The sequence below is a fragment of the Hyaena hyaena genome, unplaced genomic scaffold (assembly GCF_003009895.1).
Source record: "Hyaena hyaena isolate Hyena2069 unplaced genomic scaffold, ASM300989v1 scaffold_477, whole genome shotgun sequence".
NCBI classification, from domain to species: Eukaryota; Metazoa; Chordata; class Mammalia; order Carnivora; family Hyaenidae; genus Hyaena; species Hyaena hyaena.
Genome location: NW_024081112.1, coordinates 961,094 through 978,189, shown reverse-complemented (window position 1 = coordinate 978,189; position 17,096 = coordinate 961,094). Strand labels below are relative to the sequence as shown.

At 37.6% G+C, this 17,096-nt stretch overlaps 1 protein-coding gene across 1 annotated transcript; it reads right to left on the bottom strand.

The window, feature by feature from the left end:
• Positions 1–277: 277 nt before the first annotated feature.
• NDUFB5 (NADH:ubiquinone oxidoreductase subunit B5) lies at positions 278–17,075 on the bottom strand. Its single transcript, XM_039254330.1, has 6 exons — positions 16,918–17,075; positions 9,836–9,924; positions 8,733–8,799; positions 7,346–7,407; positions 5,687–5,793; positions 278–512 (listed from the first exon to the last, which is right to left on the bottom strand). Exons 1-6 carry the CDS (start codon positions 17,039–17,041, stop codon positions 392–394), a joined length of 570 nt encoding a protein of 189 aa, XP_039110261.1. The 5' UTR covers positions 17,042–17,075; the 3' UTR covers positions 278–391.
• Positions 17,076–17,096: the final 21 nt, after the last annotated feature.

Sequence of the window (17,096 nt, the reverse complement as noted above, 5' to 3'; positions counted from 1 at the left end):
CTTCTCTCATTTCCAATTATCAGACAAATAAAACATTAAACTTTCAAAGTTACACCTTTAGGAGTTCACAAATTCCTATTTGTCCAAGTTTCTATATTTACATATATACCTTCTTAAAGGAGGAAGCCAAAACTCACAAATCAAATCTTAATCTGCCTTTCACAATGTATACCAAATCATAATATACACTTCAAATACCTTACAGTGTTGTCAATTATACCTCAGTAAAACTGAAAAAAAAAATTATAATCAAACACAAAATACTAATCTGAACCAATGCTGAGGAAAAAAAAAATAATGGAAGATCTTTTATTCATCATGTGAACAAAAATACAGATTATATTAATTTTCGCCTGAAGAGAATATACTTTGTGTTTAGAGAATCAAAGGATTAGTTGTCAGGAGTTGCTTTTGGAGAATGATCGATTAGTGCCCTATCAATGGTCGGATACTGATACCAGGGACCATCACCTCTTGCACGCATTAACCTTCGGACTTCTAGCTCCTTTAACCTGTAACAAACAAAACAGCAATATTGTGATTCCATCATTTCCAACTGCAAAATTAGTGAATTATCTCCATAAAGAGAGTCTTTTGCTTTTGTGTAAGATATTATCTAAAGTACTTTATGTAAGGGGTGCCTAGGTGGCTCAGTCGGTTGAGCATCAGATTTTTGATTTCGACTAAAGTCGTGATCTCAGGGTCATGGGATCGAGTCTCTGAACTCACCATGAGGAGTCTGCTTCGAATTCTCTGTCTTTCTCTGCTCCTTCCATGCTCACACACACACTCTTTCTCTCTCTCGAAATTAATTATTAATGTATGTATGTATTTAAGTATTAATATACCTCCACAGATTGATGTGTATGCATCTGATAGGCACCTATAAGCAAAATTTGGGGCTTATTTTTGACATTCATTATCTTGCTTATGTAATTATCCCACAGATACTGTTTTTAATTCACTTGAATTGGTAATCTACTCTTTCTTCTTGGCCCGGCTCTTTATCTGGACAGGCCACTTTCACTTGAATAGTGGTAATATATTTCCTATTTTCTTGCCTTTTAAAAAACCTCTTGAGACCATATTTTTCTGAAACAGTCCCTCTCCATGAAACCTTTCCTTTCCATTTTTATAGACTACATATTAAATTTTATATGACTGGAAATTTGTCGCAGTTAAATAATGCACTTTATTAATCTTAACCAGCTCACTAATCCTATCTATGACTGATTACATACCTTTGTGATTGTGTAAGAGAGTATATTCTTTTTTTTATAAGAATTATATATCATATCATCCTTATTCTTTTCTACTTCTTAGAATGTAATTACCCAAAATGCAAATATTAAAATATTCATGAAATGGACTGGTTTTACCCTTACAAGAGACTACGAGGCACCTGTTTAAAAAAATGAAGAAATCTGTATATAGTAAATAGAGATGATACATATAGGATTAGATTAAAAATGCAAAGATGTATAGCATCTTCCCATTTCACTAAAAAACAGAAACTAATCATTTGTGACCATGCATATATACACATGCAGAGAGTATTAAAAAATGTGGAGGGCCAAAAATAATAGTTATCTCTAAGGGGAGACAATTATGGGAGATAGTCCCTTTCTATTTTGTATCTTTCTTTTATATTTCAGTTTTCTAAACACCTAAACATATACTTAAAATTTTTTTTATTTTTTAATGTTTTTATTTTTTTAATTAAAAAAATTTTTTAATGTTTTATTTATTTCTGAGATAGAGAAAGAGAGAGTGTGAGCAGGGGAGGATCAGAGAGAGAGAGAGAGATACAGAATCTGAAGCAGGCTCCAGGCTCTGAGCTAGCTGAGAGCAAGAGCATGACGTGGGGCTTGAACCCACGAACCGTGTGATCATGACCTGAGCCAAAGTTGGACGCTTAACTGACTGAGTCACCCAGGTGCCCCGTGTTTTTTATTTATTTCTGAGAGAGAGAGAGACTGCGTGAACAAGGGAGGGTCAGAGACAGAGGGAGACACAGAATCTGAAATAGCCTTCAAGCTCTGAGCTAGCTGTCAGCACACAGCCGGACACGGACCGTCTTACACGGACGCGGGGCTCGAACCCACAAACCATGAGATCATGACCTGAGCTGAAGTCAGACACCCAACCGACTGAGCCACTCAGGTGCCCCCAATTTTTTTTCAATGTTTATTTATTTTTGAGAGAGAGAGAGCACAAGCAAGGGAGGCCGAGAGGGAAAGAGAGAGGGGGGGAGGGAGGGAGAGAGAGAGAGAGAGAGAGAGAGAGAATATCCCAAGTAGGCCCCACACTGTCAGTGCAGAGCCTGATGTGGGGCTCAAACCCATGAACCATGAGACCATGACCTGAGCCAAAATCAAGAATTGTATGCTTAACCAACTGAGCCACCAGGTGCCCCTACCTAAACATATACTTTTTAAAAAACATAGGTACTCCTGTTCCATCCTCACAACAGCATCTTTCCTTTGGAGATAGAAGTTAGGCTTTTGTTGTTTTTTTTTACTTTGTTTGGAAATTACTTAAAATCTCATATGTCTAAGGAATTCTAGGATCTATCTTTTAACTGGAACTCAAAGTGTATGTCTGAAGTTCAAAAAAGTCCAATGTTACCTAAGTATGAGTCATATTGCTGTTCCATGCTCTTAAATACATAATGACAATTCCATACAGTAAGTATATACGTGTATGATTACATATCTAAGTATATACATGTATGATTACATATCTAGGAAAAAGGCCAATCATATGTTCTTTTAATCATTTAAATATTTTTTTTTGTTTCATAGCAATTTCTATAAACTACAGAGTTTAAAAGAGAATAACCAGAAGGCAGATCAGTGGTAGACTGGGGCCAAGAGTAGGGGATGGGGAATGACTGCAAGGCATAGGAAAGAGACTCAGTAGGTGATCGAAATGACCTTGCCTGTGATGGTTACACACCTATTTTCCTTGGTCAAAACTCCACTGAACCTAATGGGTACATATGACTTATGTAAACCTCACTATAAACACTAAAATTAATCTCAGACAGGATCACATTTAAAAGTAGCAAAAGGAAATATGAGCGAACATTTAAAAAAATAATAATTTTATTTTTATTTTTTTAAAAAAATAATAATTTTATTTTTATTTTTTTAAAAAAATATATATTTTTAATATTTTTATTTATTTCTAGTAGAGAGAGAGAGAGAGACAGCGTGAGCAGGGGAGGGTCAGAGACAGAGGGAGACACAGACTTTGAAATAGGCTCCAGGCTCTGAGCTGACTGCCAGCTCAGAGCCCGACGCGGGGCTCGAACCCACGAACCGTGAGATCATGACCTAAGCGAAAGTCAGACGCTCAACCGACTAAGCCACCCAGGCGCCCCAAAAAATAATAATAATTTTAGACTTCTACATTTCCCTATTTAATATAAACTATCAGAGATCTATGCATGACACAAAATCCCAAAAGCTAAAGAAAAAGACTGACAAACCTGACAATAATTAAATGAGTAAATATAGATATAGTAACTAAATCACTGATATATAGTAAGTGTTCAGAAACATATTACTACTCCTACACTCTTGTTAACCTGAAACATTAACACACTTTTGTCACAAAAAATTTACACTATCAAAAGACAAATGACAAGTCAAGAAAATACTTGCAAGAGGATACTTGCAACAAAAAAAGATATTTTAGTTAAATGTATAAATTAGAAAAACGGGCAATTTACAGGAAAGCAAATACAAACAACTAGTAGATTTATGAAAACATACTCAACCTTACAAAAAAACATAAAATTCAAATAATGAGATAACACTTTTCAACTATCTTATCAGCAAAATGTTTAGGTTTGATAAATTCCATTTACAGGAAATGGTATGTAAATCAGAAATTATCATCTATTGGTGACAGAAAAAACAACCGATACAACTTTTTGGGAAAGAGTATGGCAACATCTATCTAAAATCTAAAACATATCATTTGGTATATCAATGCCACTGCTAGGCATTTATATTCCAGATATACTAAATAAATATGCAGAAGTCTGTGTATGAGGATATTTACCACAGCACTATGTATATAATAAAAAAAATTAGAAAGAACCTAAGGACCAACAACAAGGGATTGGTTAAAAAAATTAAGGTACATCCATCCAGCAAAACATATGATGCAGCCACTGAAATGAATGGGGTGCATGCTATTACAGAAAGATCACCGGGGCGCCTGGGTGGCTCAGTCAGTTAAGCGTCTGACTTCGGCTCAGGTCATGATCTCACGGTTCGTGGGTTCGAGCCCCGTGTCAGGCTCTGTGCTGACAGTTAGCTCAGAGCCTGGAGCCTGTTTCAGATTCTGTATCTCCATCTCTCTCTGACCCTCCCCTGCCCATGCTGTCTCTCTCTCTCAGAAATAAATAGGAACAGTTCATAGCAGCACTCTCCACAAATAGCTAAAACATGGAAAGAGCCTAAGTGTCCATCAACAGATGAATGGATCAAGAAGATGTGGTTTATCTATACCATGGAATACTACATGGCAATGAGAAACAATGAAATCTGGCCATGTGTAGCAACATGGATGGACCTTGAGGGGGTTATGCTGAGCGAAATAAGTCAGGCAGAGAAGGACAAATATCATATGTTTGCACGTATAGGAGGATTAGGAGGAACTTGACAGAGGAACAAGGGGGAGAAGAAGGGTGGAAATGGTGGGGGAAAGGGAGAGAGGCAAACCATGAGAGACTCTTGAATGCTGACAAAAACTGAGGACTGATGGATGTGGGGGGGAGGGGGGATGGGCATGGAGGAGGGCACTTGTGGGGATGAGCACTGAGTGTTATGTGGAAACTAATTTGACAATAAACTATTTGTAAAAAAAAAAAAAGAAAGAAAGAAACATTAAAAAAAAGAAATAAAAAAAAAAGAAATAAATAGGAACACTGAAAAAAAAAAAATTTAGAAAGATCACCAAGATATATTTAGGTGAAATGAAGGAAAGGTGCAAAGCGGTGTTTATAAGAGGATTCTACTTGTGTTAATATATTTTCAAATGATATACATAATACATTTTTAATGCATCAATTTTCTTCTAGGAACATATATATGAAATATTTAAATAGTCACTTTTAAGGATGAGACTAGGTAGAAGAGGAAAGGGAATTGGGAGAGGGGGGGAGTAGAGGGCTTTCTTGCATTTAAAAGAGTGAGAATTAAAAAAATTTTTTTTAATGTTTATTTTATTTTTGAGAGACACAGGGAGACAGAGAGAGAGACAGAGTGTGAGCAGGGGAGGGGTGGAGAGAGAGCGAGACACAGAATCCAAAGAAGGCTCCAAGCTCGAGCTGTCAGCACAGAGCCCAATGTGGGGCTCAAACCTACGAACCTCGAGATCATGACCTGAGCCCAAGTCAGATGCTTAACCGACTGAGCCACCCAGGTGCCCCAAAAGAGTGAGATTTTTAAAAGAATTCTGTTTACTCTGACAGATATTATCAACTGATAGTCTCTCAGTTTCTGATTCATAAATTCCACTCTAAACAGGCTAATTCCATCCCCATCTTCATTCTTTCACATGGAGCATCCTATAGTGTTGAAACAGTTTAATTTTTTTCTTGTGGCTTGCAATAATAAGAAAGGAGTTTCTTTCCTACCCCCTTCCCTGTCCCCCCCCCTTTTTTTTTTACCGTAAATCAGCCTTTTCAGCTTCAATTTGAAGGATAGCCATTGTTTTTTCATAATTCTTTTCAGGACTATCAAAGAAAGTTCGGGCAATCCATCTTGAGATAGGATGCTACAAGAGAAAATGTGTTTATTATTATTTTCCGAACACTACTTTGTTCTTTCAGTTCACTACTCTTTAAATTGGCCATCTCTGGCAAATCAAAACTATGAACTACATGCCAACTATTTTATGTGTATTTTAAATCACTTTAATCCATTAGGTGGATATTATTTTTGTCCTCATTTTACAGATAAGCAAACTTTGTCAAGTCATACAGTTACTAAGTGCTGGATTCTGGATGCAAACTGGATCTATCTAACTCCAAAACCTGTGTTTCACACCGTAGTACACTGAGTATCATAAGTGGCAGGGTTAGGAGCTAAACCCAGAGTTTGATGATCAAAAACTGAAGCTCCTTCTCTCAGCACAGATGAACTATTGGTATGGCTTACCTTAAGATATAATAATGCTATATTAATGATAGATTTCTTTTCTGAAATAGAGTTCAGATAATAAAACATGATAGTATATCCTCCACTCAAGGCCTTCTCACTACAACACTTCTGAAGACAGGTAACTGGATTAACTTTAGAGATGCCCACGCAGGCCCTGCACCTTCAGCGCTGAACCCAATGCTGCTTTCGGCTGCTGGTTTACTAGCAGGGTCCGTGTGCTAAAATGACAGCACAGGCTCTCAGGTCAAACCTGCGTAGGTTCAATACTAGCCCTACCTTTTAGACAGGTCACTTATCCTCTATAATGCCTCAGTTTCCTCATCTCTGAATTGGGAATAATAATAGCATATTTCATATGGAATATGATAGTATTTGCAAAACACTGCCATAGTGCCTGCTACACAGTAGGTGATCGATAAAGAACAGCAAGCATGACTATTGGTAACATCTTTCCTATGGCATTGAACTTAAGATAAATTCTGGCTGTTAAGTGTCCATCAACAGATGAATGGATCAAGAAGATGTGGTTTATCTATACCATGGAATACTACATGGCAATGAGAAACAATGAAATCTGGCCATGTGTAGCAACATGGATGGACCTTGAGGGTGTTATGCTGAGCGAAATAAGTCAGGCAGAGAAGGACAAATACCATATGTTTGCACGTATAGGAGGATTAGGAGGAACTTGACGGAGGAACAAGGGGGAGAAGAAGGGGGGAAATGGTGGGGGAAAGGGAGAGAGGCAAACCATGAGAGACTCTTGAATGCTGACAAAAACTGAGGACTGATGGATGTGGGGGGGAGGGGGGATGGGCATGGAGGAGGACACTTGTGGGGATGAGCACTGAGTGTTATGTGGAAACTAATTTGACAATAAACTATTTGTAAAAAAAAAAAAAAAAAAAAAAAAAAGATAAATTCTGGCTGTTAATATGCTAGGATGAGAATGCACTGCATAGTCATTCTTTAAAAAAACCGTAAAGCATAAAGTAAAAAAATGCAGAAAATTACCAAAAGAAGTTGCTTGTAAAATGTGAGCACAAAATGTATTATCTCCCTCACACCAAAAATTGAATATAAGATATCATAATTGCTAAATTAAGACACTGATCAGTACACTGACAAGACACTAACAGAAAGTAACTTTCATGACCTGTACCAACCTTGAAGTACTCCCAGTGTTCTGGGATATAGCCTTCTGGAATTTCTGCTAACTCAGCTTCACCTAATAAGAGAAAATAGTGATGTCCAATTTTAGTATCAGGAGTTTATAATATTAATTCTTTCACTATTTAAGTAAGAAACCAACCTTTTGTGGTTTTAAAGAAATCTTTTACCAATGAAGGTATCAAATACAGTTGACCCTTGAACAACATGGGTTTGAACGGCATGGGGCCACTTACACTTGGGTTTTTTTACAGTACAGTACTGTATTCTCTCTCTCTTTTTTTAAGCTTATTTGAGAGAGAGAAAGGGAGTGAAAGCAGGGGAGTGGCAGAAAGAGAGAGACAGAATCCCAAACAGGCTCCGCACTCTCAGCACAGAGCCTGATGTGGGGCTCAAACACATGAACCATGAGATCATAACCTGAGCTGAAATCAAGGGTCAGAATGCTTAACTGACTGAGCCGCCCAGTGACCCCTTCCTTATCATTTTCTTAGTAACACTGTCTTTTCTCTAGCTTACTTTAGCACAAGAATATACTGTAAAATATAAAAAACATACAAAGCATGTGTTAACCAACTGTTTATGTTACCAATAAGGCTTCTGGTCAACAATAGGCAATTAGTAGTTAAGTTTTGGGGAGTCAAAACTTATATGTGGATCTCTACTGAGCAGGGGGTTGACACCACCACATTGCTCAAGGCTCACCTATATTTTAGATTCACTTTAACGTGGCTGAAAATCATTTCATTCATTAGATATTTTTTAGAGGTCTTCTACTGGTAAGGCATTGTCTATTGTCTAAGCCATTATAGGAGAGTTTCACTTTTTTTATACAATGTAACAAAATATAATGAAAGAAACATTATTCCTTCCGGTTTTCCCTACCCACTGCTAGACAAAACATTTTAGGATTCAAGATGTTAGTAGTTTAGGCAGAATTTCCCATGAAAATCTAATTTTTACTGTCATTCACAGTTTCATTCTTTTTTAGATTATAATTTTACATTGTCCAAGATGCATGCATAAAAAAATTCTTCCATCCCTTAGCCTCTCTTCCACCTCTATCTCTTTCTATTTTCTTTATTCAGACTTGTCAAAGCTGGTTTGGAAAAACAACAAGGTGGAAAACAAGGCTTTCTGAAGTCTTTTGTGGCCTCTACAGTTGGTGACCTTCAAGGTTCTGGAGGGGGAAAAAAAAACTAAAAAAAAAAAAACCCAAAATATTGTACACTATTGCTGGTGGAGATCTGGTTACTGTAAAATAAAATTCCATGCCTCTGTTTATTATTTAAATAACTTTTCCTTGTAACATCCATAATTTCCTTCTGTTATTAATGCACATGGGTTTTGAAAATTTACTAATTTGGTTGGAGAGGTACTTACCAATGAATATATTCACCAGAGTTATGCCAATTGCTACTGGAATCCCAGTCAACAAAATGTAGAATTTCTGTTGAGATTAAAAAATAGTTTTCACGTAACATAACCATTACCTAAATCTCTTTCTCCACTCTGAAGCTGTCTACACTTTTTGATTTCCTTACATTGCCTGTAAAATAAATTTGCCGTATTAGAGATGTGGTACCAAATTATTTATTTCTGAGACTTTCTTTTGCTCTTTTAGATGCCTATTTTTGTCACCAAAAATGAAAGAAAAAGTAAGGATTAATTGTATAAAGGTAATGCAATATATGTTTAAGTGATTTTTCATTTTTGGTTAAGGCAATGTAATAGAAGTTGAAAACTTTTGTATTAAGATGGAAAGTGCAAAAGCATTGGGTGTTGTCAGCCACTGTACAGAGTTGGAGTTGATCATGACAAGAAAATGAAAGCTCAATCAGGAGGGGGAAGGGCATTAAGCACAATGGGCGGGCAAGGGGTCTAGAGGGCAGCGTCCAGACAATCTTCCATCTTCCAAGCCTCTACTTTTCCTTAGAGAGACTTGAGATACAAATATATATAGCCAGTCCCCCACTTCATCTTCTGAAATCAATGTTCCTGAACAATACAGGAATAAAAAATTGTATCCCAAAATAATGTAGTTTAAAAAAGTCTTTCAATGAGTTCCTTGGGAATTTAAAGAATATTTTAGTAATACAAATAATTATCCCCAAATGAATCCATTTTCAAAGTTTTACAATTTATAGACGTTAGTGAATGTGTGTGGGTGTGTGCGCACACATGTGCGTGCACAGTAAATACAGATTATATTTGAAAACCCCACAACCTTTGAATAAAGGAATGGCTCATTTTTTACCTCCAATAAATATGAATCCCTTTTTATGAAAAATGAAAGGCTCACTAATTTAAAAAGAAATGCAGTAACAAATCAGACATTACTACAAAATCTCAATTGTCTTTTAAAAAAGAAATGTGAATTTACAAAATAACACCTTTAACAAAATGAAAGATGCCTATTTTCTAAACAAGCCAAAAAAATCCTATTTGTATGTAAAGAGTTTAGTTCAGCAACATTTGTAACTCACCATTAAACTCAAAAAACGCCTGTCATAGAATCCAGAAGGTTTGATGATAAATAGTCTTTTCCCATGATCTCCACTGTGTCGCACAGGAGCTGGCAATATTAAATTACCATGTTATATATACAAGGCTCATAAGGGTATACTGTTATATTCTGAGATGAAATCAGGTTATAAGAAAATGTACATTCATAAATATTTAATATGAATTAAGATAAAACATACTTGAGTACTAAAGGCAAGGCAGATAGAGTATCTTTAAACAAAGACTGATGTACTATTGTAAACTCTAGCTCTCTTCATTTTTATTCAACCTTAAAGAGATATCTAAATAACTGTCTGAATTGTCTGCTATTTCCAGAGCAGGCAGGGAAGTTAGATACTCTTGGTAGGCTAATTATCTTTATCTCTGCAATAAATATTTGCTAACACTACAAAATAAATAAACTTAATTTAAATTGTGTCACTTCATACGATGAGGAAATATACATCAGGGACTTGCAGCAAAACAGATGGAAAGATATTTATTCTACATGTTTCCAGTAGGAACTTGAAGGTGTTCAAAAGTAAGCACTCTAATATATCTTGATAAAATGCTCTGTAAGCCATTTCTTTCTTTTTTTTTTTTTTTAATTTTTATTTGAGAGAGAGAGAGAGAGAAGAGGGAGAGAAAGAGAGAGGGAAAAAAAAGAGAGAATCTTAATCAGGCTCCACGCTCAGTGTGGAGCCCAATGTAGTGCTCGATCCCACAACCCCGGGATCATGATCTGAGCTGAAATCAAGAGTTGGACATTCAGCCAAATGAGTCACCCAGGCGCCCCTGTAATCCATTTCTGGTTATAAATACTCTCCTTTTCAAATTCTCCCTTGGATGTTATGTAATCAAGCCTTTCTACAGGATTTCCCTTTCTTGGACGCCTGGAAGCATCCTAAGTCCTCAGTGCTGGACGGAGGAAAGGATCTCACTGTTACTGGGAAATTGAGGTTATGGTTTCTGCGGTATGTAACTATATTCAAAGAAATTTCCCATGGGAGTCACTGCAGAATACAAAACTAATTTCCCATTAAAGTAATTTTAGTTATAATAGAGGTCATAAAGATTTGTATCCTTTGTTCAAGCTTAAATATCTGGAATGCCTCTCTCTCTCTTGATTACATTAGGTCCAGGTGACATTTTATCCTCCAAAAACCAACATTCTTACCAACCACATGAGATCTTTCCTACTTCTGAATGGCTATATATTCTAGTGACATGTCTACTTGCTTTCACCACTTCCACTGAAATATAAATGTCTTGAAGGCAGGAACTATATTCTTAATTTTGTCATCGCCTAATAGCAGCTTGCGATGAATTTAGGAGGTTAGCTCACAAGAGAATTCGAAGCTGGTATGAATTTACTGTGTACAATTCACACCACTAAAGTTTCTGAAATAACAAGAGAATGTGACAAAGTGATTATATATTTCAGATAATCATTTGAACGATACATTGGAATTCTTTGTGGACTAGGTGGGAAAAAAAGACCTGGTTAACAGTACAAACCACTCATTAATTCAATAACTATTTAAGTGCCTACTAAGTGTTGGCCCTATGCTAGGCTATCCTTTCCAACAATGAAAAGAAACAGGATGTTTCTTTGTCAGAAAAAAACAGGCCCAGAAGTAAGATTCCTACTCAGACCGGATGGTGGGGGTGGGGGATATGAGAAAGGTGAATTAAAAGGTGAGAGAAGTAACAAATTGGATGAATTTGTAATGGGTAACTGATTGACTGATTATACCCAAAAAGTGCTGATTACTTAATCCAATAGCCTGCCAAAAGGCTCCATCCAAAACCCTGAGAGGTCAAGATTCCTACAAATGGCCTTGGATGAGGTGAAAATGGCATTCCTGATGACACAAAGCTACTGCCACAAGAATGGCTACTACACTGACGATGAAATGGGATCCCCAAAAGTCTTCATACACATTTACAAAAGACTGAATCTAAAAGGATTAAATATAGTAAGTGGAAAGTCCTGATTGGACCTCCCAAAAGTTGCTCACAGACTTAAGAAGAGTCATTGGTGTGATATGGTTACCAAGAAAGTCAAAGACAATTTAATCCTAATCTTATGTACCAGAAGTATAGGGTCAAAACAGGAGGAACACCCACCTCCATCTCCTAGTTAGACCTGCAGAAATGTGTCCATCCCAGAGTACACTGTTTTAGAGGAACGATCTGGAGCATATCCCAACTTAAGCAACCAGGATGGCAAACAACCTGGAAACTGATATACTGAAGCCTAAAGAAATGCAACTATTGGCCTACAAAAAAGAAATCTGGGTAGAAAGCAGAGAAGTGTCCTTAAATAGTTGGAGGGCTATCCCATAACAAAGGGTCACAGTAGTCTGTGTTGACCTGAAGGGAAGAAGCAGGATCAATGTGTGAAAGTAATTTTCAGCTTAATACAAGGAAGAAGTTTCTAACAATTTTAGTGGTTCAAAATAAAATTAGACTGCCTCTCCAGTCCCCTTTCTGGAGTTATTCAAGTATCAGCAGTGGGATGTAACAAGGGTATTCTGGGGGTTGGCCTAGAGGATGTCTACGATCCTTTTCCTCAAAGAATCTGAACACATGGCCTGTCTAAGAACAAAAAGGCAACCTTTCCAACTTATCCGTCTCGATGATTTCCTTCCAACTCCAAGAACTCTTTCCGGGTTTCAAGTTTTATACTCTTTGCCTTAAAGCTTTTCCTCAGGCTCTTTGAATGGTTACCTCCACACTTCCATCCTTCAGGACCTTCAGGTTACAAGATCAAATGTAACCTCCTCAAAGAGGTCTCCTCTGACTACCCTATCTAAAGCTGGCCTCCCACTTACCTCCTTCATATCATTTGGTTAGTTCTTTTAGAACAATACACACTAAGCCTGACTATTTTGTTGAAGTCCATGAGGTCAAGGACTGCATTATTCAGTGCTATATCTCCAGTACATTTAAGTATCTGCCACATTGTAGATGCTCAATAAATATGGTGGAATTTACATTTCTTAAGTAAATTAAATGTTATTTGGGATGCTTCCTTACTCTCTGAAAGTAAATCTACTCAGAAGAGATAGTGTACTCCCAACTTTCCCTTCCAACTGGGCAGGCAGACAGGCACGCACGTGCGTGCGCGCGCGCACACACACACACACACACACCACCCAGAAAGAAAGACATGGATTAAACTCTACTGGTTTTAAGGACAACTGATTATGAATTACACTATTAACAGATATGGAAAATGTAACAAACAAACAAACAAACAAACAAAAACTATGGAAGAATGCTTGGTCTGGCTGCATTCTAGCAATGTTAATACAGTTAGTAAAGTGAACTTGTTTTCTTTACATATAATTACCCTTATTGTTAAACAAGTTATTCATGTCATTAAATGTGCTAAGTACCTATTATTATTTTATTACTGTTATTATTATTAACTGTTCTAAAGTGTTATTTCATAGCATGAAACTCTTCTCAAACATTCTGAGCCTTCATGATTTGTTGTTGATGCAGTCAGGCCATCTGCTTACAATCTAAAAATATTAGGGTGAATACGCCTTACACGGTTTTTGACAACTGTGATATTTGTGAAGATCAAACACGATAATGTAGGTTTTGTGTCTCTAAGACAACAATCAAAACTAGCCATTTTCTTTCCTTCATTCTCAGATTATCCCCAGGTAATGACTCCAACCAACTCAATTACCCAGGCTAAAAATCTCACTCATCTTCCTTGAACCTACCCCTCACTCATCAATTGTCAAGGCCTCTTGATTCTAAGTTTCAACTTTTCTTTCCTGCCCTCTTTACCTCACTGGCTTCGGTAACTAATACCCTTTTATAAGTCATCCAATATTCAGAAGCTTCTTTCCAAAATACACTACTGATTTGGTCTCCTGCTAAAACACTCTGTGCAGCCTACAAAGTAGTTAAGGTACTTTGGTTTTGTATTCAGTCCTTCCACTCTCCACTCTTTCCTTTCTTAAGCTTTTTCTCTCAACATCCACTTATTACAAGACCCACATATTCAGATATATCAGAAAATATATCCTCTACTTTTCTGCCAATTGCACCTGTTACAACTATCCAGAGTCCAATTAAAATGCCCCATCTTCGCACCCTCCTACACTGTTGGTGGGAATGTAAACTGGTACAGCCCCTCTGGAAAACAGTGTGGAGGTTCCTCAGGAAACTAACAATAGAACTCCCTTATGACCCAGCAATAGCACTGCTAGGAATTTACCCAAGGGATACAGAAATGCTGAGGCATAGGAGCACATGGACCCCAATGTTCATAGCAGCACTCTCCACAATAGCTAAAACATGGAAAGAGCCTAAGTGTCCATCAACAGATGAATGGATCAAGAAGATGTGGTTTATCTACACCATGGAATACTACATGGCAATGAGAAACAATGAAATCTGGCCATGTGTAAGCAACATGGATGGACCTTGAGGGGGTTATGCTGAGCGAAATAAGTCAGGCAGAGAAGGACAAATACCATATGTTTGCACGTATAGGAGGATTAGGAGGAACTTGACAGAGGACCAAGGGGGAGAAGAAGGGCGGAAATGGTGGGGGAAAGGGAGAGAGGCAAACCATGAGAGACTCTTGAATGCTGACAAAAACTGAGGACTGACGGATGTGGGGGGGAGGGGGGATGGGCATGGAGGAGGGCACTTTGGGGATGAGCACTGAGTGTTATGTAGAAACTAATTTGACAATAAACTATTTGTAAAAAAAATAAAAAATAAAAAAAAATAAAATGCCCCATCTTCTACATCTGAATTAACTCCATACTACTTTGTTTATATAATAATTGAAATTTTCTTCTCAGTTTTTTAAAACCATAATGTGCACACATCAGTCTTCAAATTAAAGCTCCTGCAGCTGTGGGAAGAACTTAAGCTATTTCTGTAATACCTTGATATTAGACACTTAATAAATAATTTAAATAGAACACTTGTATCTGCTTATTTCCTGAGAAAGTTTTCAAGGACCATAAATGACCATTACATCACAGTACTAGATGTTTAAGGAAGGGGTGATCCCAGGGCTTGTTAGAAGGCCAGTGCTCCTAAATCTAGGTGCTGTAGATTTTCCCACTCGCTCTTCACAACTACCTTATGAGGTAGATTAAAATTACCGTCCTCTTTTTTTTTTTTTTTTAACAGTTCTTATGGTAAGAGACAAGTACCTTTCAAAATGACATTCTAGAAAGATGCAAACTTATGCAGAAATATATTTCAGGGTTATAAATCTTGCCAATAGTAAAGAGATTAGATTTATTTTCCTGTCAACAGAATATAAGCACACTTGTAATAAACATCTCCTTTTTAAAAAATAAACACAGGTTCCAAGCAATTAAGTACTTTTCACTTAGCTTCCGAGATATGATGACCCAAGGTCACAGCTACTAAACTATGGAGCCAAGATTTGAACATAGGCAATCTAGCTCCAGAGAAAAAAAGAACAAGGTTCTCTACTTCTGGGTCTTACAGTCTCATAGGGCAGGCATAAGCAATAATATAACAGACTAAAACCTTTCATTCCACAGTGACAGATGAAACCACCTGCAAAATACCTTTGAAAGCAGGTATAAGGCTGAAACACAGACTCTAATATAGCTATTAGATCCTTTCCTGGTCCCAGTGGAAAGCGTGTAGATTATTGGTATTTATCCTTCCAGAACTCCAAGAAAGGGGGAATAATGTATAAAGAGGATCTGGGAGTGGTATTTTTACCTGAGTTTATCTCCAGCAAGACATGAGTAAATACCGTCACCAAGGAGTATTTAAAGAGGAGAATATATGTAATCAGAAATGGCTTACAAAGGGATTTTTATCAAGGAATGTTAGCACGTGTAGTTTTTTTTTTAACAGATTCAACTTCCTGATGGAAATCTGTGAATTCCACGAGTTCTTTCCATCATTTTTGCAACAAGTCTCTATGTGAAGTGACATAATTCAAATTAAATTGGGAGAAGAAAAAAAGGAGTACATAGAGAAAGATACTCTGAGGCTGATGATCCTTTTGGCTTTCGCGTACACTTCCTCTCTACATACTTGTATTACAGAGGGCAGAGAGCTTATAGTATCTTTTTGATCAAGAGGATTAAATGAATTAATATCTTTAAGATCTTTAAGATGGCATATAGGTGTTCAATAAATATTGTTACATTTGGTGCTGTAGTGCATTATTTTTGTAATAATGGAATCACGGTTCCTTCACTAGTAAAATGGGGGTAATAACATTGTACTTACTTTGCAGAGTTTTTGAAAGAATAATATTGAATACAATGCATCTGAGGCTTTGCTATTTTAATTATTCATTCTCCTAGAGGTCAACAGTTTCCAAGAAGCTTCAAACAACCCTCCCATGACTGCATTATGACTTTCCTGGACTTACGGACTTTTCCTTCATGGGCCCCTTCCACTCTAAGAAGATGTTAAAAGTTACTGTTTTATGACTGCGTTGACATAAAACGAATACAATTCAGGCTGGATTCATTACCACATATTCATTAACATTACAGGGTGGTTGGGTTTTTTTTTTTCCCTCCTGATTTTAAAAGAAAGATAAAACATTTTCATGGACCCTAAAAGCATCGTGTAGGCATTGTGCCTACTGGAAGAGTTAGCCCTGGGCCTCTCCACCTCCCTACTTAGCATCAGTGAGCTCCAGGGCAACATGACTTACAACCTTGTGGGATTAGAACCTAGGGCGGGAGGAACGTACAGAGAGAATCCGGTGCCGGAGAGACCTAGGTCTCAGCTCTGTGCCTTTTTAACCTCAACTTGAGACGCAAATTAGCACCAACTGTGATAGTTGAGTAGCAAAGTGTTTCACAAATGCTAATTAATGATTTAAATACGATCGATTTAATTATTTCAGGAAAACCCTCGATCTCTTCACAAAGCCCCAGCTCCGTCTCTCCTCTCAAACCCCAAGCCCGCAAGGTCTCCCAGTTCCTTCCAGATCCCCACCAAGGTCACCCGGGAGGAGTTCTCCATCTCTCATTCCACATCTCCTGAGCGCGCTTTTCCCGAAACTAGCACCCACCGACAGTCTTCGGAAAGCCAAGGGTGAGGAAGCCCCCGAATCCAAGTCGAGCGCCAAGCCGGCGGCCAGAGAGAGCCGCCACTGCAGTGACCGAGGCCCGCTGCAATAAACTCATGGCCGCCATGGCTACTATGGGCAAGTGAAAAACTGGGGAGGGTAACGGGAGCCGAAAGAGCCAA

Excerpts from the sequence above, each read along its gene's own strand:
- NDUFB5 (XM_039254330.1), bottom strand. The coding sequence starts at position 17,041 with ATGGCGGCCATGAGTTTATTGCAGCGGGCCTCGGTCACTGCAGTGGCG. Across the intron at positions 8,800-9,835 it reads GGCGTTTTTTGAGTTTAATG|AAATTCTACATTTTGTTGAC; the intron begins GTGAGTTACAAA and ends TAATCTCAACAG. Across the intron at positions 7,408-8,732 it reads TCTGGTGAATATATTCATTG|GTGAAGCTGAGTTAGCAGAA; the intron begins GTAAGTACCTCT and ends TTCTCTTATTAG.